The 24,343-nt window shown below is 36.8% G+C and overlaps 1 protein-coding gene across 4 annotated transcripts in view; it reads left to right on the top strand.

Moving 5' to 3' along the window:
- ANAPC10 (anaphase promoting complex subunit 10) overlaps nt 1-23,715 on the top strand; it is a 102,688-nt gene extending 78,973 nt beyond the window's left edge. For 3 of the 4 annotated variants that reach the window (XM_027866926.1, XM_027866924.1, XM_027866925.1), the window contains exon 5: nt 23,451-23,715. In XM_027866926.1, the coding sequence (XP_027722727.1) occupies nt 23,451-23,681 (231 nt within the window). In that variant the 3' untranslated portion in view covers nt 23,682-23,715. Of the gene's footprint in view, nt 1-23,107; nt 23,213-23,450 lie in introns of all 4 variants that reach the window. The other variant, XR_003569526.1, reaches the window with a different exon arrangement.
- The last annotated feature ends 628 nt before the right edge of the window (nt 23,716-24,343 follow it).

Genomic DNA, 24,343 nt, shown 5'->3' with positions numbered 1-24,343 from the left:
ACAGTGGATTCTTTGACTGAGTAAGCTTCTGTGTTTCTTGTTAAGCTGCTCTTGCGGTGTTCCTCTTTTTGACTCACTTGGAACTTCTGAAGTTTCTCTTGGATCAGCATAAGTTTTTTTTTTTTTCTTCTGGAGCTGGTATATCATTGCTATTAACTGGTTCTCTTCCTTCCTAAGTGAAGAGGTGGCCAAAGCCCAGAATCTCCTACTTCATGTGTTGACAGTTCCAGTATTAGCATTATTCAGAATCTCAGCAGGGCTCAGCTGTGAAGCCTTCATGAAGGAAGATAGAATTTGGGGGGTGAGGGGGGGAGAATCACCCTTCTGAGAACAATGACAAAGCAGTTGCCTTTTCTCTCTCATTTATTGTGGAGGAATGTTTGTATAGCAGCAGGAAAGGGAAAAAAAAAACAAGAGATTTTCCCTTATTTTGTAACTTTTTATTTTATATTTGACTGGTTTTATACACTGATAAATTACTTATATATTTTGAAAGTGAGATTTATTTATGCTGGATTTAATTTTTTTAATCATCTTCTTGGAAGGATTTATTGTTTAACATTTGTTGTGTTCAATCATTTTAAGTCATTGTCCAACTCTTCATGACCCCATTTGGGGTTTTCTTGGCAGAGATGTGGGAGTGGTTTGCCATTTCTTTTTTCAGCTTATTTTATAGATGACTAAACTGAGGCAAACAGGGCTAAGTGACTTGCCCAGGGTCACACACCTAGTATGTGTCTGACTACAGATTTGAACTCAGGAAGATGAGTCTTCCTGATACTTAATGCATTAAAATGAGGATTTTCTGACTCTTAAATAAGAGAGAAGTAATGATAGCCACAAAATACCCAGACATTGTGGACAGAGGATGCAGTTGTCAGTCTGAACTGACTTAGTGAAATTATTGCAAACTTTACCTACATTATAATTTGCACCATTGTAAGGGGTGCCATAGTAACAACTGAAATCAGAGAGGGAATTGTGAATATTGGGAGACTCTTGCTCCTGTTCAAAACTGACATAGTATGGTGTGTGTTAATAGTGGTGGTAATTCTGTGGTTCTTTGCATGGCAGCTCCTGCCAGTAGGGAGATTCCCTACCCTTTCTGGTAGGCCACTAAAAAACACTTAAAAAGTAAATATAATGAAATTGACCAAATAAGAGCATGGTCAAGCTGGGTAGTGAGATTTTGGGAGTGAGAGGAATGTATTTTTAACATAAGGAAATCTTTCATTTTTTCACACCTTTGCAAACTAGTTTTAAATATTTGTGGAGACAAACATTTTTACTTGCCTAAAGAATTTTTATAAGCAGCACCCTATCCTATCCCCATTTTGTATTCATCTTTTCCATACCAAAAGTATAGACTTATAGCTGGATATACACTAATTTTACCACAAACTTAGATTTTTAAAAAAATTATCAGGGGATAATAGGATAAAGAAGGCTATAGGATAATTAGTCTTGTTTCATAGTATTTTTCAGTATGATTTGAAGGAAAGAATAAAGAAGAAATTGGTGTCATAGAACAAAAATAAAAAGGTTGAATCAATTAAAAGTATTGTTGGCCCACCAGCCAAATTATTTTAGGCTTTCAACATGTATTAATTTTCAGACTTACTGTACTCTGCACAAGTGAAAGCTATAGCATTGTATTTTAATTAGATGGTCACTAATAAATAACATCTTTCAGTAGTAAAAATATCACTGTATCTCTTTGTTACTAAAAATATTAATGATAGACAAACTGCTTTAGGAGTCTTTTTTATACAATGAATGAGAAGACAGAAATTCAGCCCTTAATTCTGCTTGCCGTATTTTAGGAAGTGTACAGTCAAGTTTGAGTGGCTTCAGAAGAAGGCACTTGAGATGATGAGAAGACTGAAGACAATGTCACGTAACTTGAAGGCACTGGGGACACCTAGGATGGAAAGCAGAAGACTTGGAAGTGACATATTCACTGTTTCCTGGTGTTGGAAGGTTGTCATGTGGAATAGTAATCTGGCTTGTTTTGCTTGGCTGCACAGGGTAGGAGGAGTAGAGGCTGAAAATCACAAAGAAAAATGTCACTTTCATAGAAGGAGTCATTTCCTAATGATGAGATGGCCACTAGTAGAAGGAGCTGCCACAGGAGGTGTTGGGTTCTGGCCCACTGGAAATGGTATTGAATAAACCCTTGCTAATGATATCTTAGGAGGCTGCTCAGTGGTTAGAGCACCAGGCCTGAAGTCAGGAAGACCTGAGTTCAGATCTGGCCTCATACACTTACTAGATGTGTGACCTTGGGTCACACTTAATTTAGTCACTTAATTTCTGTTTGCCTTAACCTGCTGAAGAAGGAAATGGCAAATCACTCCAGTATCTTTGCCAAGAAAACTCCACAGATGGAATATGGTCCATGGGATCACAGAGTGTCAGATGTGACTGAACAGCAACATTCATACCATAGAGGAGATTCCTGATCAAGTGGTGGTGATTAGATGCCCCCTGAGGTCCATTTTACCTCTTAGATGCTTTGAATTTTCATTCCTTATTCTTGTTGCCAAAAGCTTAAGAAAAGTGGGTAGGGAAGGGTTCTGGTTCTTGTAGCTCTGTTTTGGAGATGAGTGAGGTAAAGGTTGAAATATAATTTCCCTTATTAAACTTTCCCTTATATATAAATTCCCATATTAGAAGGAAAGCCATAGTTTGGGGAAATAAATCTATATAGTCAACAGATTATGTGATTTAGACTGAGATTTATACCTTTTAAATTTTATTGAGACTTATTAGACTGGGTATGAACTCCTCCCTCCTTTTCTCTTTTCCTGTACCCTTATTCTCATTCAGTTCAGCCTATTTGTACTTTGAACCCACACAGGGTCTGGTTCTAGGCCTTTCTTTGTCCTTTAAAGCTTCCATTCCATTGCACAAAATGTATTATACCTTCTATTCAAATGTTCTACCTCCTACTGCAGACAGTTCTGACGTTTAAGTAAATTTGCATTACGCAAATTTGACTTTACATAAAGAATTCTGAAAGAAATCCACATTCCAGAACAATACCTATGTTAATTTTATTGCACAATACTGTGCTCTCTATCTCTATTTCTGCCTCTCCATTCAGCTGCTCTGTGGCCTCCCACAATCTACCCAAAAAAAGCAAAACAAAAACAACAAAAAAACCTCCAAGTGAAAGAATACATGTACTGTCAGTCTGGATTGAGGGCTTAGCTTGAGACCTCCTGCATTCTGAGAGAGACATTTGTTTGTCTTTACAGTGTTTTTGTTATGGTATAAATTGTTCTTCTGGTTCTGCTTGCTTTACTCCCCATCAGTTCATACAAGGTTTTCCAGGTTTACCTGAAACCTTCCCCTTCATCATTTCATACAGAACAGTAATATTCTATCACATTCATATGCTATAACTTGTTCATCCATTGTCTAATTGATGGTTACCCCCTCAGTTTCCAATTCTTTGCCACCATGAAAAGATCTACTATAAATATGCATAGAGTTTGTTTTGTTTAGGACACATCTCTCCCTTAATCTCCTTTCCCTCTTATCCCATCCACTCCCTTCTCCCCTTTCTTTCCTGCTTTTCTGTTGAGTGAAATGTATGTCTGTACCCAACTGTGTATGTGTATTCTTTACTCCTTTGGCCAGTTCAGATGAGAGTGAGGTTCAAATGTCATTTGCTCCTCCCATCCTTTCCTCCTTGTTTGTATAGATTTCTACTTGGGTACCCTGATTATGTTAGATAATTTTCTCTGTACTTCATCTCCTTTTTTTTCTCCTCTTCCTTTCTTTCTTATAAGATCATCAAAACATAACAGAAACACTCCCAGGCCCTCTGTTTAATTAGACTCCCTCTATCCCCTGCTGATAATAGGTTTCCAAGGAGATACATGTATCATCTACCATTATAGAATGATTACAGTTCATCCTTACTTAGTCCCTTATAATTGTTCACTTATGTTTACCTTTTTATGTTTCTCTCTTGACTCTTACTGACTCTTACATCTGTGCCTCAGAATCTCTATGCACCCCAGATTTTTTCTTCAAGAATGCTTGGGGGAGGGGGCAGAGCCAAGATGGCAGAGTAAAAGTGGTGACTGGCTTGAGCTCTCCCCCCAAACCCCTTCAAATACCTGTAAAAATGACTCTAAACAAATTCTAGAGCATCAGAACCCACAAAAAAGACAGAGTGAAACAAACTTCCAGCCCAAGACAACCTAGATGGTTCTGGACTCTCTTTGAGTTTTTACTCTGTTTTCCTTTTGTTGATTTTGTTGTTCATTGGAAAAGTCTGTTGCATTAGGCTGGGAGAGGAGTACAGTTCAGCATGGGCCACGCAGGCAAAGACCGGGCCTCAGTGAACCTGGAGCAGGCATCAGGGGACTGAATCAAGGGGAGCTGTGGTGGTTTCCAGACTTCTCAACCCACAAATGCCAAAGATAACTTAGAAATTCAGTAGGAAAGGTCTGTTGGACCAAGGTGAGAGAGGAGCTTAGTTCGGCCCCAATCCTGACACAGCCCTGGAGTGGAGGCTGCTTCCAGACCTCTCAGCCCACAGACTGAGGGGGGATTAAGTGGCTGATCAGAGGGGGATTACAGGGATCTCTTTGCTGGTGCTGAGGCAGGATTCTCATGCTTTGCCTATGCTTGGATCTGAGTTACAGTCCTGAGGCAAGGAGGAGTGCTAGCATGGTGGAACTTGTGGCGGTGGTGGAGAGGGAATCCACCTCACAGTTTCAAGGCAGAACCAAACCAGAGTACAGGCATGGAAAGGAGTAGACACCTCACCTTTGATGATAACACCTTGGAAAAACTGAAAATTTACAGGTCCCTAGAAGTATCTCTAAAAACAGTTGCACAAAACCCCTGAAGCTTGGGACAGTATGCCCTACACACTGGAAGCAGAGCCCTACCTTAACAAAGAGTTAAAAAGTCAAGTAATTGACTGGGAACATGAACAAACAGCACAAAAAAAGTCTGACCATAGAATCTTAGTTTGATGACAAAGAAGATCAAAACATACAACCAGAAGAAGACAATAAAGTCAAAGCTTCTACATCCAAAGCCTCCAGGAAAATTATGAATCAGTCCTAGGCCATGGAAGAGCTCAAAAAGGATTTTGAGAAGCAAGAGAAGTAGAGGAAAAACTGGGAAGAGAAATGAGAGTGATGCGAGAAAATCATGAAAAACAAGTCAACAGCTTGCTAAAGGAGATGCAAAAAAATACTGAAGAAAATAACACCTTAAAAAATAGCCTAACCCAAATGGCAAAAGAGGTCCAAAAAGCCAATGAGGAGAAGAATGCCTTAAAAAGCAAAATTGGCCAAATGGAAAAGGAAGTCCAAAAGATTACTGAAGAAAATACTTCCTTAAAAATTAGAATAGAGCAAATGGAACCTAATGACTTTATGAGAAATCAAGACATTATTAAAAAAAATGAAAGAATGAAAAAATAGAAGACAATGTGAAATATCTCTTTGGAAAAAACAACTGACCTTGAAAAATAGATCCAAGAGAGATGATTTAAAAATTATTGGACTACCTGAAAGCCATGATCAAAAAAAGAGCCTAGATATCATCTTTCAAGAAACGATCAAGGAAAACTGCCCTGATATTCTAAAACCAGAGGGTAAAATAGAAATGGAAAGAATCCACCAATCACCTCCTAAAAGAGATCCCCAAAGGAAAATTCATAAGAATATTATAGCCAAATTCCAGAGTTCCCAGGTCAATGAGAAAATATTGCAAGCAGCCACAAAGAAACAGTTCAAGTATTGTGGAAACACAATCAGGATATCACAAGATTTAGCAGCTTCTACATTAAGGGAAAGGAGGGCTTGGAATATGATAGTCTGGAAGTCAAAGGAGCTAAGATTAAAACCAAGAATCACCTACCCAGCAAAATTGAGTATAATCCTTCAGGGGAAAAAATGGACGTTCAGTGAAATAGAGGTTTTTCAAGCATTCTTGATGAAAAGACCAGACCTGAATAGAAAATTTGACTTTCAAATACAAGACTCAAGAGAAGCATGAAAAAGTAAGCAAGAAAGAGAAATCGTAAGGGACTTATTAAAGTTGAAGTGTTTACATTCGTACATGGAAAGATGACATTTGTAACTCATGAAACCTTTCTCAGTATTAGGGTAGTTGGAAGGAATATATATAGACAGAGGGCACAGGGTGAGTTGAATATGAAGGAATGATATCTAAAAAATAAAATTAAGGTGTGAGAGAGGATTGTACTGGGAGGAGAAAGAGAGAGGTAGAATGGGGTAAATTATCTGACATAAAAGAGGGAAGAAAAAGCTTTTACCTTAGAGTGGAAGAAGGAAGAACAGGGCAGTGAGAGGGAATGAATGAATCTTTCTCTCATTGGATTTGGCTTAAAGAGGGAATAACAAACACACTCAATTGGGTATGGAAATCTATCTTAACCTACAGGAAAATAGGGGGGAAGGGGATAAGGGGTGGGAATGATAGAAAGGAGGACAAATTGGGGGAGGGGGTAATCAGAAGCAAAACTTTTGAGGAGGGACAGGGTCAAAGGAGAGAACAGAATAAATTTGAGGTGGGATAGGATGAAGGGAAATACAGTTTTTCACAACATGGCTATTGTGGAAAGTGTTTTGCATGACTGCACATGTATAACCTGTATTGAGTTGCTTGCCTTCTCACTGAGGGTGAGTGGGCAGGGAGGAAGGGAGAGAATTTGGAACCCAAAGTTTTAAAAAGAAATGTTAAAAATTGCTTTTACATGCAACTGGGAAATAAGATATACAGGCAATGGAGTATAGAAATCTATCCTGCCCTACAGGAAAATAGAAGGGGAAGGAGATAAGGGTGATGAAAGGGAGGGCAGATTAGGGGAAGGGGTATTCAGAATCCACGCTGTCTTGGGGTGGGGGGGAGGGGAAAGATGGGGAGAAAATTTGGAACTCAAAATCTTGTGGAAGTAAATGTGGAAAACTAAAAATAATTAAATTAAATTTAAAAAAAATTTTAAAAAAGAATGCTTAGAAGCCCTCTATTTCATTAAAGCTTAATTTTCCACTTATAGAATTACACTTACTGAGTTCAAATTTGGCCCCAGACACTTGACACTTACTAGCTGTGTGACCCTGGGCAAGTCACTTAACCCTGATTGCCTCACCAAAAAAAAAAAAAAAAAAAAAGGAATTACACTTAGTTTTGCTGGGTAAGTCAATCTTCCTTTTAAGTCTGTATTCTTTGTTTTCTGGAATATAATATTCCAAGTTCTTCACTTCTTTATAGTGGTAGCTGCTAAAATTTGTGTTGTAATCCTGACTGTAGCTACTTGGTACTTGAATTCTTTCTTGCTTGCTTGGCAATAATATTGTATCTACCTCACAGGATTGTTATGAGGATCAAATGAGATAATATTTGTAAAGTGCTTTCTTTGCACAGTGCCTGACACTTAAGTAAATGCTTAATAAATGTTCCCTTCCTCTTTCTTTTGACTTTTTAAAAATATTTCTTGTGGTCTTGTGAAGCCATTAATTTCTATTTGGCCCATTATGATTTTCAGGGAGTTTTTTACTTAGGTAAAGTTTTTTACTTGTTGTGACAGACTGTTAATTCCCTTTGCCATTTTTTTCTCCCATGGTTCTCATTTCTTTTCCAATTTTTTCCTCTACTGCCCTAATTTTATTTATGATGACATTTTAAACTTTTTTTTTTAAACTCTTGTTTTATTTCTTCCAGGAGTTCTAATTGAATCTTTGTACAAACTCTGTTTTTCTTGAAGCTTTGCTTGTAAATGTTTTGATGTCAGTCATTCTTTTCCTCTGGGTATGTATCTTGTGTCCCAGTCACTGTAATGGATTTTTATGCTGAGATTCTTTTTGTGTTTGCTCATTCTTCTACCCTATTTCCTGACTTGAGAATTTATGATAGGGCTGATCTCTGCACAGTTTTAGCAGAGAATGTCTGGGTTGGATTTGTGTCCTTAGGGTTTTTTAGGGTTGTTTTCTTGGAGGTATCAAATGCTCTGTTATTCCAGGTTTAGTGATAGCTCAGACTGTGGACTGGCAGACTTTCAGTGTTCCCAGTGTTTTGATTGGGGCAAAGTCTGATCACTGCCCTCTTGGTTTGAACTCTGGAAGTTCTTGACATGGGTTTGAGTCTGAGTGGCAGGCTTTTGGTTTGGCTCCTGGTTGGAGTTCCAAAAGAATGCTGCTGGGCTTGGCCATTATCAGCCATTTAGAAAGCTTAATTGGTTCAGGGCAGAACAACTTCAGGCTCATCTGTGGTCTGGGTTTCTTCCTGTTTATTTCACTGCAGACTTCAGACAAATAGGATCTGATTTGAACCTCACAATGATTCTGTGAGATAGGTGCTGTTGTTATCCCCATTTTATAGTTAAGAAAACTGAGATTGGGAGTTGCCTAGGGTCACATATCTGGTAAATATCTGAGACAGGATTCAAACTTTGTTTTCCTGACTTCCAAGACTTCCTAGATATCCTGTCTTGCTTTCTATCCACGTTACCTAGCTGCTTCATATCCTTTACCCTGTATATTCACTGAGTTGTCAGATCTTGTGTATGGCACCTCTGTAGGGTCTCCCACATCTCTTGTATTCTTGACACTATCATAGCCACCACTTTAGTTCATGCTTTTGTCACCTTTCACTTAGACTTTTGCAGTAGCCTCCCAATTTCCCTTCCTTCCTCAAGTCTCTCCCATCCTCCATGGAGTTACCAAAGTGTTTTTCTCTGAAGTACACGTCTGACCATGTCATTTCCCTACTGAATAAATCCAAACTCTCTATTAGTTTATAGGTCTCTAAATAGTTCAGAATGTAGAAGTAGCTTTCAAGATGCAGGGATCAGAAGTCATCAGTGATGAAATGTTAGGGGAAGTTAGCAAAGAAGAAATTAAGGAAAGAAGCAATGAAAAAAATCCACAGTGTAAATTACTTAGAGAGTTTATTGGATCTAGTCTTTTTCCTAAAACAATGAAAGGTAGTCAAGCATCATTGCATAGTAGATAGGGCACTGGACTGGGGATCAGAAAGAGCTGGGTTCAAATCCTGCTTCAGACACTTAACTATTTGGGTAACTCTGGCTTGTCACTTAACTTCTTTCTGCCTCATTTTCCTTATCTGTAAAATGAAGGGGTTGGGCTCAATGGCTTTCTCAGTTCCCTGCCAGCTCTAAATCTGTGATCTTATGAACTTGGACTAGAGAATCTCTTAAGGTACCTTTCAGCTTTAAAATTCTGTTTTTCTGGTCTCATTTATAATCTGTGTTTAACAAACACAAGATTCAGTTCCTATTTAATGAAAAAGCATTACAAAGTATGTATTTATTACATCTTTGATAAACTATAAATCTGTTGTGAGTTACGATTTTTACTAACCTATCTCATTTTACTACTTATTGTCTATTTGTATATTTGTCTATACTATATAATAGTATTTTGAGTGAATAGATCTTTATTTTTTAAGAGCATGAAATTTATATTTTTCTTTAAGACTACCCTTTTGTTTTTCTCTTGGGAACTAGTAAGGTTTTACTGTAATTCCAGTGACAATGAAAAGGGTTTTGGGTGTGTTTTTTTCCTTATCCTTGCAGTATTTCTGCACAGCACATTGATTTTTCTTTTCTGACATGGTCCTTATTGCTCCCCACTGAATTTTGAAAATCAAATCCAAGCTAACTAACCAGCTAAGCCAGAAGAAGAATGCTGAGCGGCCCCTTTTCTGGCCTTTTGTCATGATTATCTTTACTGTAGCTTTCTGGGACTCATCCCATTGCCTGAACAAATGGTTTACTTCATTCTAATTTGAAAATGCCAAGTGAAATCTTTGCCATGTTAAACTCTTATCTGAGATTTTTATACAAAGAACTAGTGCTGTAGAATATGATTTTATGGAGACCTACTGTCAATGCAAAGGGAAAGAGTAATCATTGGAACTAATTTCTTTTTCCCAACATGGCTCCTCTGCCTTAATCAGTTTAGACTTTTTAATATTCTTCCACCCCATCTACACGTTTATATTTATGTACATTTATATCTTGTTTGTTTTCACTTCTTTGCTTTTTCCCAAGCTACTAAGTGGATACCTACATCTTCCTGGTCATTCCATATCTTTCATTTGTAGCAATAGCCATATTCCAGGTGCTTTCTTCATCTCGTCACATCCTATGTAAATCAATAATTTTCTAATGTTGCTTGCTGCCTTTGGTCAAAACGTATTTCAGGTAATTTCCCCTGCCATTTAAATATTTTTATGTGGAAAATATTTGTGAAGATATTAGAAGTGTAAGAAATGAAAAATAAAACATTTTAAGATCTTGAATATTTAAGAAAATTATTTTTCTTTTAGTTGTTTATATTGCCTGTATTTTCTATTAACACCTGAGGGATTAAGGTAATTTTAAGAAAAGATGAAATGTGGCAGGCAATATGACAACCAGGAACTTAACCAACAATGTTGACAAAAAAGTGTTGGACAAATGGCCAAGCCATGGAGATTTTGTTTATAGAAATGGAGGAATTTATAAAAATTATTCACAACCAGGTCATAGTTACCAGAAATTATAGGAGTATTATCCTTAAGGAGCCTAGTATTCTTAATCAATGTGATTATGAAAAGAAAAGGTATAAACTATGTAGCCTACCCTGAAGGCTATAAAAATTTAACACTTATCGAATACCTAGCAAGACAAGACCTGTTGGATAGAATAATACATTGATATTTTTTTTTTCATGAATTAACAGAGTACACATCCCCAAACTATAAATATGCACCTCAAGACATCCCTGAGAATTCAGCTAATAAACTCTACTGTAACCAAATCATTATCACAGACGAGACTATTGCTTATAATTCCTTAGACATATCATTGATCCATAAGAATGTAAGAATGTTTTAAATAGATGTCATCATACCATACCAAATACTCATAATTTCCAAGCGACATGGAATGAAAGAGTTTCAAATTGTAGAGACCTTTCAAAAGAAACCAGAATCTTGTGGGAATAGAATGAAGTACCTATCATCCCCATGACTCTATTTAATACTACAATCATACTGATGGTGTCATCAAGGAGTCTACAAAGATGAGTTTGTAATCCAGTACATTTATTCAATTCAAAAAGCAGGTATTTTTATGAATAATAGCAAGACAGCAACTTGCTCAGGACCATTTCTTAACTGAACTCCTTTTTTTAAAAAAAATGAGAATGTGATAATAGCAATAACAACAAAAATAGTAGTAATAGTACTCTCCAAGACTGTAAGTTGCAAGGCAGGTGCTGACCTACATTAGTCTTCCTCACTTAGAGCTCATTCACTGATGGAGTCATAGGTGCATTCCTGGAATAATATTAACTCCTCCTAGTTATCTTCTGAATAAAGCCTAAGAAAATCAGATCCAAGAATGAAACCAAAAGACTACATGAGCTACATCTACATGGACCCAGCCAGCAGTATGGTGACAAGGAAATAGTGAACAAATTCACTGATTGTTGATTGAACAAGTTGATTGGCTGTTAGTCAATCAACAGGCATTTATTAAGTGCATACTATGTGCCAACAACATAGTATACCCAACTCCAGACATTTTCACTGGCTATCACCCATGTATGTAATGTTCTTTTTCCTCTTCTCCACCTCTTGGCTTCCCTGGCCTCCTTAACGTACAAACTAGAATCCCACCTTCTGCAGGAAACCTTTCCCAATCCCTCTTAATTCTAATGCCTTCCCTCTGTTCATTGTTTCCTATTTATCTTGTATATAGTATATATGTACATAGTTATTTGCATGTTATCTCTCTCACTAGATTGGGTGATCCTAAGGCTAGGATTATAAATGCAGTCTTTACAGTCACTGAGCAGCAACTGATGAAAGTGTTTACAAAGTTCAAAAATCACCTAGAAATGTGTATAGCAAGATAGTGGTTATGTTGAATTTTAATAAGAGGCATTAATATTTAAAGTTTTGAATAATTAACCTTTCATATTTTTGTTTTTATAAATTTGTAGCATTTTTATTTTTGAAGTTATTAAAGCTTAAAACTAACAAAGACTTGTGGTCTGTTCAGAAGTAATAGATAATTTCAAAGAGCAGTTGGGGGAAACTAAGAAGAGTCTCTTGTGAAAGTAAGATTTGAGGAACCTTGAAGAAAGCCTGGGAAACTAAGAGACAGAGGGGAGGAGGGAAAGCATTCCAAGCATGGGAGGATAGCCAGTGCAGAGACAGAGATGGGAGATGAAGATGTAAGGCCAGTTTAGCTGGAGCGTGGAGAATTTGGAGGTGAATAAAATGTAAGAAGGCTGGAAAGTTAGGATTAGCCAAGTTGTGAAGGACTTTAAATGCCAAATAAGGATATTATATTTGATCCTAGATGTGCTAGGGAGCCATTAGAGTTCTTCTAGTGGTAAGGGATGTGGTGGTGGGGTTATATGTGACACGGTCAGATATATGTTTTGGAAAAATCACTTTAGCAACTGAGAGAGGAGAGATTTGAAGCAGGGAGACCAATGAGAAAGCTAGTATAATAGTCTGGGCCAGCAGTTCTCAAACTTTTTATTCTCAGGACCTTTTTACACTTTTTATGAACCCCTCCCCCAAGAGCTTTTTGCCTGTGTGGGTGATATTTATTGTTAATCACAATATTAGACATTAAATTATCTTAATAGTATGAAAATAGTTCTGACCTCCTGAACCCCACTGAAAGAGTCCTCTACAACCACTGGTCTAGGCAGAAGGTGATGAGGGTCTGAACTAGGATGGTAACTGTATGAGTGGAGAGGAGACATAGACAAGAGAAGTTATGAAGGTAGAAACAATACAGTTTGTCAGTATATTGGCTATGGGGATTGAATGAGGAAGCTAGAATGAGGCCAAGGAAACAAGCCTGGTTGACTACGCATGCCCTTGACAGTAATAGGGAGGTGCAGAAGAGGGAGGGTTTGGAGTGAAAGATGAGGAGTTCTGTTTCGGACACAACTTGAGTTTGATATTCCTACGTGACATTCACACATATTTGTTTATAGGAGTGGAGGGGTTTTTTGCTAGAAGAAACTGCAGGAAGGTTTCCTTTAAGTAATGTCAATTTAAGTGGTATAAAAAGCTTCCAATTGAGAAGTTCCCTCTTCCAAAGTAGCCCTGCATCAGCTAGCTTACAGTTTTAAACAGTTGCCTAGGGACCCTCCTCTGTAAATAATCTGCCTATGGTTAACTGGTATATGTTGTAAGGTCAGAGATCTAAAGCTGGAACAAGCTGCAGAAGCCATCACAGTCAACCCCTTCATTTTATAGATAAGAAAACTGAGGTTCATGGAGACACAGGGAGTGTCCGGTCAGACCTGAACCCCATTCTTCCTTTCTGTGAGGCGGGTTTTTCTATTGACCATGCCACACATTCTTAATTTTTAAACAATTATACTTCAATAAGCCATTTTATTTTATTTCAGTTGAACTTACAGGATTGTACTGATTTCCTTTTTATCTTAAAGAAACAATTTTGTTTAGTGGTTATATAAAGAGTGTTGCTTGAAATCATCCAGTGTGTATGTAACAATGCCATGCCATCTTGCAGAAAATTTAGACTCCAGACTTAAATTAACACCTAAACTGGTTTAAAGAGTAATATATAACTAGTAATAGTAACATATATGTATGTATACACACATGTATAATATGTAATAAGAAACTATCTTACCATAGTGCTATGTACACAGGGGCTTGAGAAATTCTTGTTGAATGAATGAAAGTTTCCTCCCATGATGTCATTTTATTTATGGTATCTTTCTCTTAAAACGTTTCCCTGCCAACATTAAATAGCAGTGGCCTTATTGAGGATAAAAACATATAGCCTTCATTTCCTTCAACAAAAACAAAGATACAAAAATATCATCAGTCCTATGCACAATCAGTTGCAGTTGTTGCTTTGTGTTGTTTTGCTTCAGTTTTCAGGGAGAATAATTTTTGGTTTCTCTTTGTCTCCTATGTTAAAACAGTTTATCAAATTTTTTTTAAATGTATAGGGGAAAAGTATCAGGGAAACCTAACAGAAGCAATGGACTTGAGGTGCAGAATGAGACATATTTCTAAACATGGCCAGTGGCAGAATTTATTTTGACTCTGCATATTTGTTAAAAGGGTTTTGTTTCACCCTCCATACTCTTCTCCCCCTCCCCCTGCCCCTGGCAGAGGGATGGAAGGACAGAGAGAAAATACTTTCTTGTTGGTTAAAAACAATAAATTTTTTTAGAAGTCTAAGGGAGTGTTTACTTCCACTGGGCAGATGGAAGAACAGTGGTGATAGCTGAATGATGTCATCAGGAGGTTTAAGGATGCAGAAGTTCTGAGAACTGCTTTTGCCATTGGTAAACTGTGTGACCAACCTGGCCTCATTGGGATCTTGCCTAATCATGCTGTTACCCTCTGCTTTTTCTGAAGCTCACAGAATCTGAGGCATCAGTGAGGAATGACAGGATTTGTAGGCACTCCGAAAGAGTGACAGCAGGCAGGAGCTTTTCCCTCCCAGAGGCTCTAGGTCAGGATGTAAGCCTCTTGAGTACAATAGCAGGCCTGGAATCAACCTGTGCATTTACTCACTGCTGTTGTTGTATAAGTGGGTTACACTTAAAGGGTTTTGTCTTCTAGTTTTGCAAGAAATTATTTCAAAACCAGTTGAAAAGCCACGTCAGATATGAAATGGCAAGTAGGTTGTGGGTAGAGCTGTTTCTGCATATAGATTAGAGCCTTGACCTGAAAACAGAAGTGGGCATGGAATCAGAAAACAAACATTTCCACTTTTTAGATTCATTCTTCAGAGAATGTATTTATAGATACTGATCATCCATTAATTCATTTATTGGTCTGATGAAAGTTTGTTTTGTGATGCTTACAAAGCCAAATCAATTGATACATTAAACTCATGGAGACCACTTACTAGGAAGGATTTGTTGCATTATCTTGAAGAAACATGTGAATGCATTGCATAGAAAAGTGTAACTTTTTGAAGTTTGGAGTGTGTGATACATTTACCCAAAATGACTGTTTGGTAATTTCCTACAAAATAGATCAAATAAACCTCTAAATTGCAGACTATTAACTAAAACAGTTCCTTTCTGGATTGTGATACAAATGAAAAGGTATAGATTTGAAAAGTTTGCATTCTTGTAGCTAAGAATAAATGTTATTGTTTTCTGTATACTTGGAGATTCAGACTACATCAGACTTCACTGTTTTTGTTTTCACTTGTTACTGTCACTTTCAGAAATGCATAAAAGGAAAGTTTTAGTTAGTTGCTGATTTGATAAGCAGAAAATCTTTTTTAATTTTTCAGTGTTCTTTGATAAATTGTTGGCTGTCAAATGAAAATTCATTTAGTAAAAATACAGACTTCTTGCCAAATTGTATGCATTCAAGTATTACACCTTCACTAATGCTATTTATTCATTGTTATTGTTTGCTAATCTTGTAAAGCAAATTAGATTGACCTAGCTCATTTTTACAATTCAGTTTGTCAGGGTGCAGGCAATGTTTTAAAATACTTTATTTAAGCTTTTTTGGAAGTCAGAGTTTTCTAAATGATGTATTTGTAATATTTTCGCAAAGCGTGCATCTTTTTATCTAAATACTTCACCAACCCTCAAGATAGACAGCTATTAAAGTAGGGGGAAAAAGATAAAATATCCAGGCTCTCCCATCTTTAATCCATCCTTTTCACAGTTGCAACATTGATATTCCTTTTTTAAAAATTGATATATTTGTTTATATATAACTAACATTTCTCAATATATATTCTCTTCTATCCCAGATAGCTATACCTCTGAATAAAGTATAAAAAAGAGAAAAGAAGAAAAATCAGCAAAATTAAAGAGCACCTAAAATTTCTTACATTTTATGCATTCTTATTCCCTTACATCTGCAGAGAAGTGGAGAGTCAGGGAAGGTACTTTCTCATATCTTTCCTTTGGGGCCAAGCTTAATGATTATAATTTCATGGCATTCGGTTTAGATTATTTTGCTATTATTCTCTCCATTTACAGCATTTTAATCATTCTACATGTTGTTTTCCTGTTTAGGCTTACTTCATTTTTTATCAGTACACGTAAATCTTTTCTTGGTTTTCTATGTTTATTATATTCCTTGGCTTTTAGGCAAGACAATATTTCAATACATTTATGTAACCCAGTTTGCTTAGCTATTCCATAATTGATGAGTGTCTACTTTATTTCTAGTTCTTTGCTACTACAAAGTTTTGTCATTTTTATAGCCACAACATATCTTGCTTACATGAGTCCCCTTCTTCACTCACAGAGCCACCAGCCTAGTTAAGGTTGTCATCACCTCTTGCCAGGACTACTGTAGTAGGTCTCTAGTTTTGTCTCCTTGCCTCAGGTTTCTCCCCATTCCAATCAATCCTGAACACAGCTGCCAAAATAATTTTCCTAACATTCAGGTCTGACCACATTAACTCCCTAATTAATAAATTCCAGTGGCTTCTTATTAGCAGACTTTAGTATATAAAGTCTTTTTTTTTTAAACATTTAAAGGCCTTTACAACCTCTCTCCTTTCCAGTCTTCTTACACTTTTCTCCTTTCTTCACTCTTTGTTCAGGCTTTGTCTTCCATGTTTGCATGCCCGTGCACTGGCTGTCCCTTATGCCTGGAAGGCATTCCCTCCTCACTTCTGCTTCTTGGAATCTCAGTTTCATTCAGGACTCAGCCCACAGGCCACTTTCTTCAAGAAGCCTTCCCAGGTCCTCTCAGCTGCTAGGAAGGACACTTGCCCCTGCTCCTCCCTTACCTACTTTATATTCATTTTGTATTTATTCTTTATATGCGCATATATGCATATGTGTGTGTATATATCATGTTTCATATATACACACATACATAAGCCTCTCCCATTAGACTGTAAGCTCCTTGAGGGCAGAGACTGTCTTTCTACTTGTTTTTGAATTCCCAGTGTTTAGCACAGCACCAGGCTTAGAGTAAGTGCTCTGTAACAGAGATTTTAAACTGTTTTATGTGTTATAGCTCCCTTTGACAGTCCAATGAAGCATGGACCCTTTCTCAGAATAAAAATTTAACAAAACCCTTATAATTAAGGCCCCCTGGGGCCGAGCTTGGGGAGTGAGGCTGGGACCCTGCGCTTCTCTCTCACAGTAGAAACAGACTTTTCCCACTGACCTTCTAAGTTGTCTTTGGCATTCGTAGGTTGAGAAGTCTGGAAACTGCCACACTCTGAGGCCTGCTCCAGGGTCTGTGCTGCCTGCGTCCCACGCTGAACTGTGCTCCTCTCTCAGCCCGGCGCGATATACCTTTCTGATCAACTATCCAGGCTGTCTTGGGCTGGAGATTTGTTTCACTTTGTCTTTTTGTGGGTTCTGCTGCTTTAGAATTCGTTTAGAGCCATTTTTTATAGGTGTTTGGAGGGGTTTGGGGAAGAGCTCAAGCAAGTCACTGATTTTACTCTGTCATCTTGGCTCCGCCCCTCCCCACTCTGTCGCCTTTAATTTTCTAGGAACTTTTCAGGTGCTGTTTTAACACAATCTTCTTTACCTCTGAAGAAAGCTATAATTTTCTTATATTCATTTTATAACCTTGCAGTCTTACCCAGTGAACTTTTTGTATTGTTTTAAATTCTGATTCTAGAAAATAGCAAATACTTTTAGAAGTTATGGTGCCGAGAGAAAAAGGGGCAGGAAGTAAAGCTATGTGTGTTGAGGAACAGGATACGTTTACCCACTGTATATGCAACATGCTAAGCCTATGAAGGTTATTTGCTGTAGTTCAGTTTACTCAAGTAGCCTTGGATAGCACATGAAAACATAACCAATGAAAGAAAATATTTCAGTGTCAAAAAAAATCATATGCAAACCTAGATCTCTTGGTGATCATGTGAGCACTCTTCAAAATACAATTTTAAGGTCATTCTTTTCTGTATTTAAAAATCATCCTACAACTGGTAGCTTTAGAGGAACCTCTAACTAGCCTGAATTTCTTTGCCATGAATTCTTTCTTTTCCAGAAAATGCTGTTGATTTTGGGATATGAGTATTGTTGTTGTTGTTTGTCCTTCATTCTCGAAAAGGACCAATGACATCAGGAAGATGGTGTCATGATAAGTGTTCTGATATATTACTGCTACTGGAGAACTAGGTGGGGGGGGGGTGACATTGAAAATTGAGGCACTGATAGACATTCCAAAAAACATGGCACCTGAACTTAAGCTAGGTGTGCTAAAGGTACATCCACTTGCATTATTGCCACCCCCAGTGTTGGGGAGTGGCCATGGTTCCCACTGAGCCTAATGTGGAAGAAGTAGGAAATTCTGAAAACGCAGCTGATCCAAAGCTAGAAACTGCTGAGCTAGAAAAAACTGATTTCTGGCTTCCCGAATTCAAAGGAAGTGAGAGCAGCAGAGATCATCATACATCTCATAGAAGATGTAGCTAACATTGTTGGAGACCTCTGACCCAAAGACAGACATGCTGCTAAAAATGTGAGCACCAAATCAATGTTAGTTTAAAACTAAAATTTTGAATATCTCTGCTGCTGTTAATATTAGCTGAAAAACCTGTTGAACTAATTGTTGAGGTTTTCTGACTGCAAAATCCAAATGTAGGAACCACTTGACTACATTCTTCAGTTTAGAAAGCAGTGTATCTTTGGTTGCTGTTCTTCATCTTAAGCAACCCATTCCTCTACAGTTTTACTAATTGCTGAGTGGAATTTAGATAACTTTGTAAGATATTATTTATATATTGCTAAAATATTCAAGTCTCAACTTGTGTGAAATATCCTCAAAACCATTCACAAAAATATGGAGTTGTTCTTTCTTTGGTGAATGAACAGAAAATATCCACTGCCCTGAAGATTTTCAAGCTTCGATGTATTTTACTACTCCTTTAGTCACTTTGTCCTCATGATCTTTCACCCATCACCTTGGTTAGAATTCAGTATAGAGAATCTATTCTGAGAAAATCTCAGCTTCCTGCTTCTAGTATTTAATATTCCTGAGTCAAAAGACCCAAAGCATGTCTTCCCTTGATCTCTGCTGCCCTTTCCCCTCCAGATTGTGATTTTGGAAAAGTTAGATGACTGACTGACATTAGTAAATCTATGGGATGTCTTACTTCATCCCCCTCTGCTACAATCATAGGGTGGCAAAGAGTGGTGATTAGTACCAGTGCTGCTGTTGCCAGGGCTGACCGCCAGGGCTGACCCCCAGGGCTCCACCACACCCAGGCAAGTGCTTGTTCCACCAGCACTTCCAAAAGCACATAAGGCTATATCAGCAAGAAGTGGCATGTGGTCATGGTTGAGTGTGTGGGGCCCAACCTCTGTCCTTAGGCTGTCCTTTCTTCTTCCTCTGTTACCACCATGGTAGGAAATGGCATGGCACAATAATATTCCATTATATCCGTATGCCCTAATTAGTTCATCAATTTCCTAATTGGTGATCATCCATGTAGATTTCAATTTCCCTTTCAGGATCAATTTGTTTTGCTTGTGCCTATTCCTTCCCTGGTATTATCCACCCTCTGTACTCTCTCCCTTACTCTCACTTATTGCCCTGTTGAAAATGATGTACTGCTACCCCAAACCACACCTGTGTGTTCAGCCTTCCTTTGTCCATTTCAGAAAAGTGTGAGGTTCTTCTGATGCCTGCTCCCTGCGTCTCTTCTTCCACATTAATTAGAACATTCTTAGAAACTTGAGTCATGAGAAATAACAAGTTTAAGTGCCTTCTTCCTTCTTTTGTACTTTTCTGTTCCTTTTACTTTGCCTTCTCTTTCCTCTCTTCAAACTCTCAATACAGTCCTCTGGTTTTCTTATTTAACTCCCTTAATACTTTTGACATTAAGATTCTGAAAGGATACCTATTTCTTCTCTGGTTAATATTTTAGCACTGTATCATCGTACTACCCCTTTCTAATTGCTCAAATAAATATACATTTCTGGTTTTTCTTGAGTGTTGTATTTGCGTATCAGAGTTCTTAATCAGCTCTGGATTTTTAATCAGAAATGCTTGAAAGCCCTCTGTTCCATTAAAGATCCAATTTTTTCCCTTTAGGGTTACACTTAGCTTTGTGGGATAAATTATTCTTGGTTGTAAACTCATGTCTTTTGCCTTTTGGAATAATGTTTTCCAATATCTCTTCTCCTTCTTTGCAGGTGCCGGGTTTTGTATGTTCCTAACTGTGCTTCTCTAGTACTTGAACTCCTTTCTGGGTATTTGAAATTTTTTTTTTTCTTTTTCATGGCTGTGATATTTGGGACTTTTCCTTTTAGGGTTTCTTTCAGAAGGTAATCAGTGGATTTTTTTTTTTATGTCTTTACTTTCCCCTTTGTAATAGATCTGGACAGTTTTTATTTATTATTTCTTGAAACATGTTCAGGCTTTATATTTTTTTAACCAGGTTTTTTCAGGAAATCCAATGATTCTTTTTTTTTTTTCTTTTTAGGCAATTGGGGTTAAGTGACTTGCCCAGGGTCACACAGCTAGTAAGTGTCAAGTGTTTGGTCTGAGGCCAGATTTGAACTCTGGTCCTCCTCAGTGATTCTTAAATTATCTTTTTCTGACCTGTTTTTTTTTAATATTAGATATTCTTTTTTTTTCAAGCTTTTAATTTTCTTCTAATATTTATTTCAGTCTCATTGCTGAGTCATTAATTTCTGTTAGGTCTCTTATTTTCAGAGATTCCATTTTTTAGCTAAGTTTTGCCAATTTCTCTTCTAAGCTATTTATTCTTCTTCCTTTATCTTCCAGAGCTTTTATTTCATTTTAAAATTCATGCTTCATTTCTTCTAAAATATTCATGTAGTTCAATTCATCCTCCATTAAGCTGCTAAAATGATTTTCCTAAGGCATAGATTTGACTATATCAACCTCTATCCAGTAAACTCTAGTAGCTCCCTCTTATCTCTACTATCAGATTAAAACTCCCTTATTTGACATTTAAAGCTCTTTACAACCTGGAGCCTTCGTAGTTTTGCTTTTTTTTTTCCCCACATTTTGCTAAATGTGTTATCAGAGGTAAGCCAAACTGGCCTCATTATTCCCTCTACATAACTAACATTTCACTTCCCATCTCTTTGAGCCTATTCCTTCATGCCTGGAAGATATCTTCTCTTCATCTTACCTCTTGGAATCCATAGCTTTGTTCCAGGTTTTTACTCGTGTGCCACCTCCTTCAAGAGGTTTTTCTTGATTCCCTTACTTGTTAGTCTTTTACCTCCCAAATCATAAGAGCTAGATTACTGTCTATTCATTTATGTGTATCTTGTATTTACCTATTTGTGAACATGATATATGCCATTATTAGAATGTCAGCTCCTTAAAGAAAGGGATGATCTTGCTTTTGTATTTGAACCCCTAGTGCCTAGCACATATCAGCCACTTAAATGCATTTTTGACCAATTAGTATTTCTCTTCATATTATAACTTGTCATTACATAGATTTCAACATACATCTTCCTTTGAAATAGTTACATTCATTTATAAAGGTAGGCTTAGTAATGCCCCCCAACACTAGTGTTATAAAGTACCTCATTGATTTGCACAGATGTACATGTCGCTTATTCTCACCCATACAGGGGAATAAATTGAGCCAGATGCACCCTCAAATACCCATGTACTGATGGGCAGGATGATCCTGTGTTCTGTGTGCTTGATCATAAGGTTTATATCTAGCCCCAAGGACTCATTACTAAAAGGGCATTATCCAGGTCATGTAAGATTAAAATGATAGTTGTGTTGCCATGGCATTTCTCTTATGTCAGGTGACTATCATTGCTCCTTTCCCGATTAAAATCTTTGTTACTTGTACTATAAGAACTATTTTTCTTTTGGGTCTATAGGTATCTTGTACGGGGGGGGGGAGTGTTGTTTTTTGTTTGGTTGGTTTTTTTGTTTTGTTTTGCAATATAGTGCTCATATACTCTTGAATTTTAGGAAGCACAATCAATCAGTAAGCATTTATTAAGCACCTCTCTATGCCAAGCACTATGCTAGACATGGGATACAAAGACAAAAGTAAAAATAATATGTGCCTTAAAGAAACTTAAAATGTTGCAGGGGAAGCATGTATGTACAGAAGAGGCATATACAAAACAGATAAAGTGACTTAGGAGGGAAAGGTACTAGTAGCTGGGAAAATCAAGGAGAAGCTTTGTATACATGGTGGCCTAGAGTTGAGCCTCAAAGGACATGAAAGGTTCTGACAAATGAAGATTTGGCAGTCTTGCCTGCCAGTGCAGAGGCATAATCCTCTGTATGAGGAGCATCAATGGCTTTTGCTGCAGAGTGTGCGGAGGGGGGGTGATGTTGCAGTAAAGCTGCAACATTAGGCCGGGGCTAGATTTAGAAGGCCTTATCTAGAAAATCCTTCATAGTGTTACCCTCTTGTAGGAAACTAGTTATTTTGGCAACAGTATAGACTTCTAGGCCTCAAGAGTACTACTGAATGCATGGTTTTATATAATTTGCCAAATGATAATATTAATGATCTGGCAGGATTAATGCTTCTTTCAAGATTCTTATTTACTCCTAGAGACTAGTTACATACTGGGAGAATTTAGTTGATAATAAATATAGTTGTACTAAAGAACCAGGAAAAATGTATGACCTCATTTAAAATTAGTGATCCACTATTCAAAAACAATAAAAAACTCTTGTAAAGTACATAGTATCCTAATAAAGATTTATTGAACTGAATACAGCCACTCTTTCACAGATTTTGGTCTCTTTATAGTCAACACATGTTGTTCATGTGTGTATATTGTATGGTATAGTAGAAAGAGCACTGAGCTTAGAGTCAGAAGACATGGCTTTCTAGTCGAGTATGATTGACCTCTTAGGCAAATCAATTATTTTCTTTTTGCCTTAGTGTTTCATCTGTGAAATGGGGACAATAATTTATGCTCTGTTGTTATGATAATAAATGGAGAATGGGGTAATAAATGTGAAAATAGTTGGTAAAAAGAGTATTACATACATGTGAGACATTATAAAATAATTTGTAGTGCATCTTTCTCAATATACTTTGAAAAGCATACAGTGCTTGTTATCCTTTTTTCATTACCATCAGGGTTTTACCATGTTATTCTCCATTTAGTTTGCTTTTAGATGGATAAGAAGACAAGGCATGGGAATATGAGAAATCTTGTCAAATGATGTAACCTTTTCCATCCACTCAAAAGTCAAACTAAAGACAATGCAGGTTTGAGGGTTTTTTGGTTTGTTTGTTTTTTTACAATATTAATGTTGAGAAAACATCTTTATGACATTATTGAGGCTATGCACTTTGTTTTATCTTTTATTTGTAATGAATAGTTTTATTTTTTCAGTTACAAAAATATCAGTTACACTGATGAATTTTAGAATGCCTTAATATAAAATGCTCATATTTACTTTAAGAATGCATTATCTATAATTTTTCTTGTTTTTTTTCTTGGCAGCAACTTGAATTAGTAGAACCTAGTGGTTGGATTCACGTTCCTTTAACTGATTCCCACAAGAAGCCAATTCGCACATTCATGATACAGATTGCCGTTCTAGCCAATCACCAGAATGGAAGAGACACTCACATGCGACAAATTAAAGTATATACTCCTGTGGAAGAGAGCTCCATTGGTAAATTTCCTAGATGTACAACTATTGATTTCATGATGTATCGTTCAATTAGGTAAATCTTTTTAAAAATTAAATAGGAAGCTAATAATGTGAAATCTTTATTTTTCCTTCTGATTGATACTGTTTAAGGTATCTTCCAGTGGAAGAAAGGGTAGAGAATAAAAATGGTTAATTAGAGTGTGTGATCTTACATGTCTAAAATGGTTTTTTGTTGTTATTTCACTTTAATAAATAATTTAAATACATTTCTAGTTGTACTTTCTTTCTCATGTCAACTAACTGCAGTTTGAATTTCTATAAGCTTTACTTTTGAAACATTTTATATTTTTAAAAATGTATACAAAAAGCCACATTTGTCTTCTGTTGGAAGTGTAATTGAAGAAAAAACTGAGGGAATTTTTGTTTGCTTGTTTTTTCTTTCTTTCTTTCTTTAAAAAAAAAAAACAACACAACTAACTTACCAGGTGATTACTTCATGCAGTGGTTATACATAAGGGTATTTCATTGACTTTACTACAAATTTGGGATAAAATCCAAAAATGTGTTCTGTTAATAGGTATGGTCTTTAATAGGTCATAGCTATTACCTTTTTTTTCCTGCCCAAAGGAAGTTTATTCTTTTAATAAGATCGATTTTTTAGCTGTTATAAGTTTTTAAAAGGGACTCCATTGTGGTAAAAAGCATGTTTTACTTTTGCGGAAAAGGTTATTATTTTAAC

The sequence above is a fragment of the Vombatus ursinus genome, unplaced genomic scaffold (genome assembly GCF_900497805.2).
Source record: "Vombatus ursinus unplaced genomic scaffold, bare-nosed wombat genome assembly UNPS02014784.1, whole genome shotgun sequence".
NCBI lineage: Eukaryota > Metazoa > Chordata > Mammalia > Diprotodontia > Vombatidae > Vombatus > Vombatus ursinus.
Note: the sequence above shows the minus strand (reverse complement) of the source record. Positions and strands in the feature narration are given on the sequence as shown.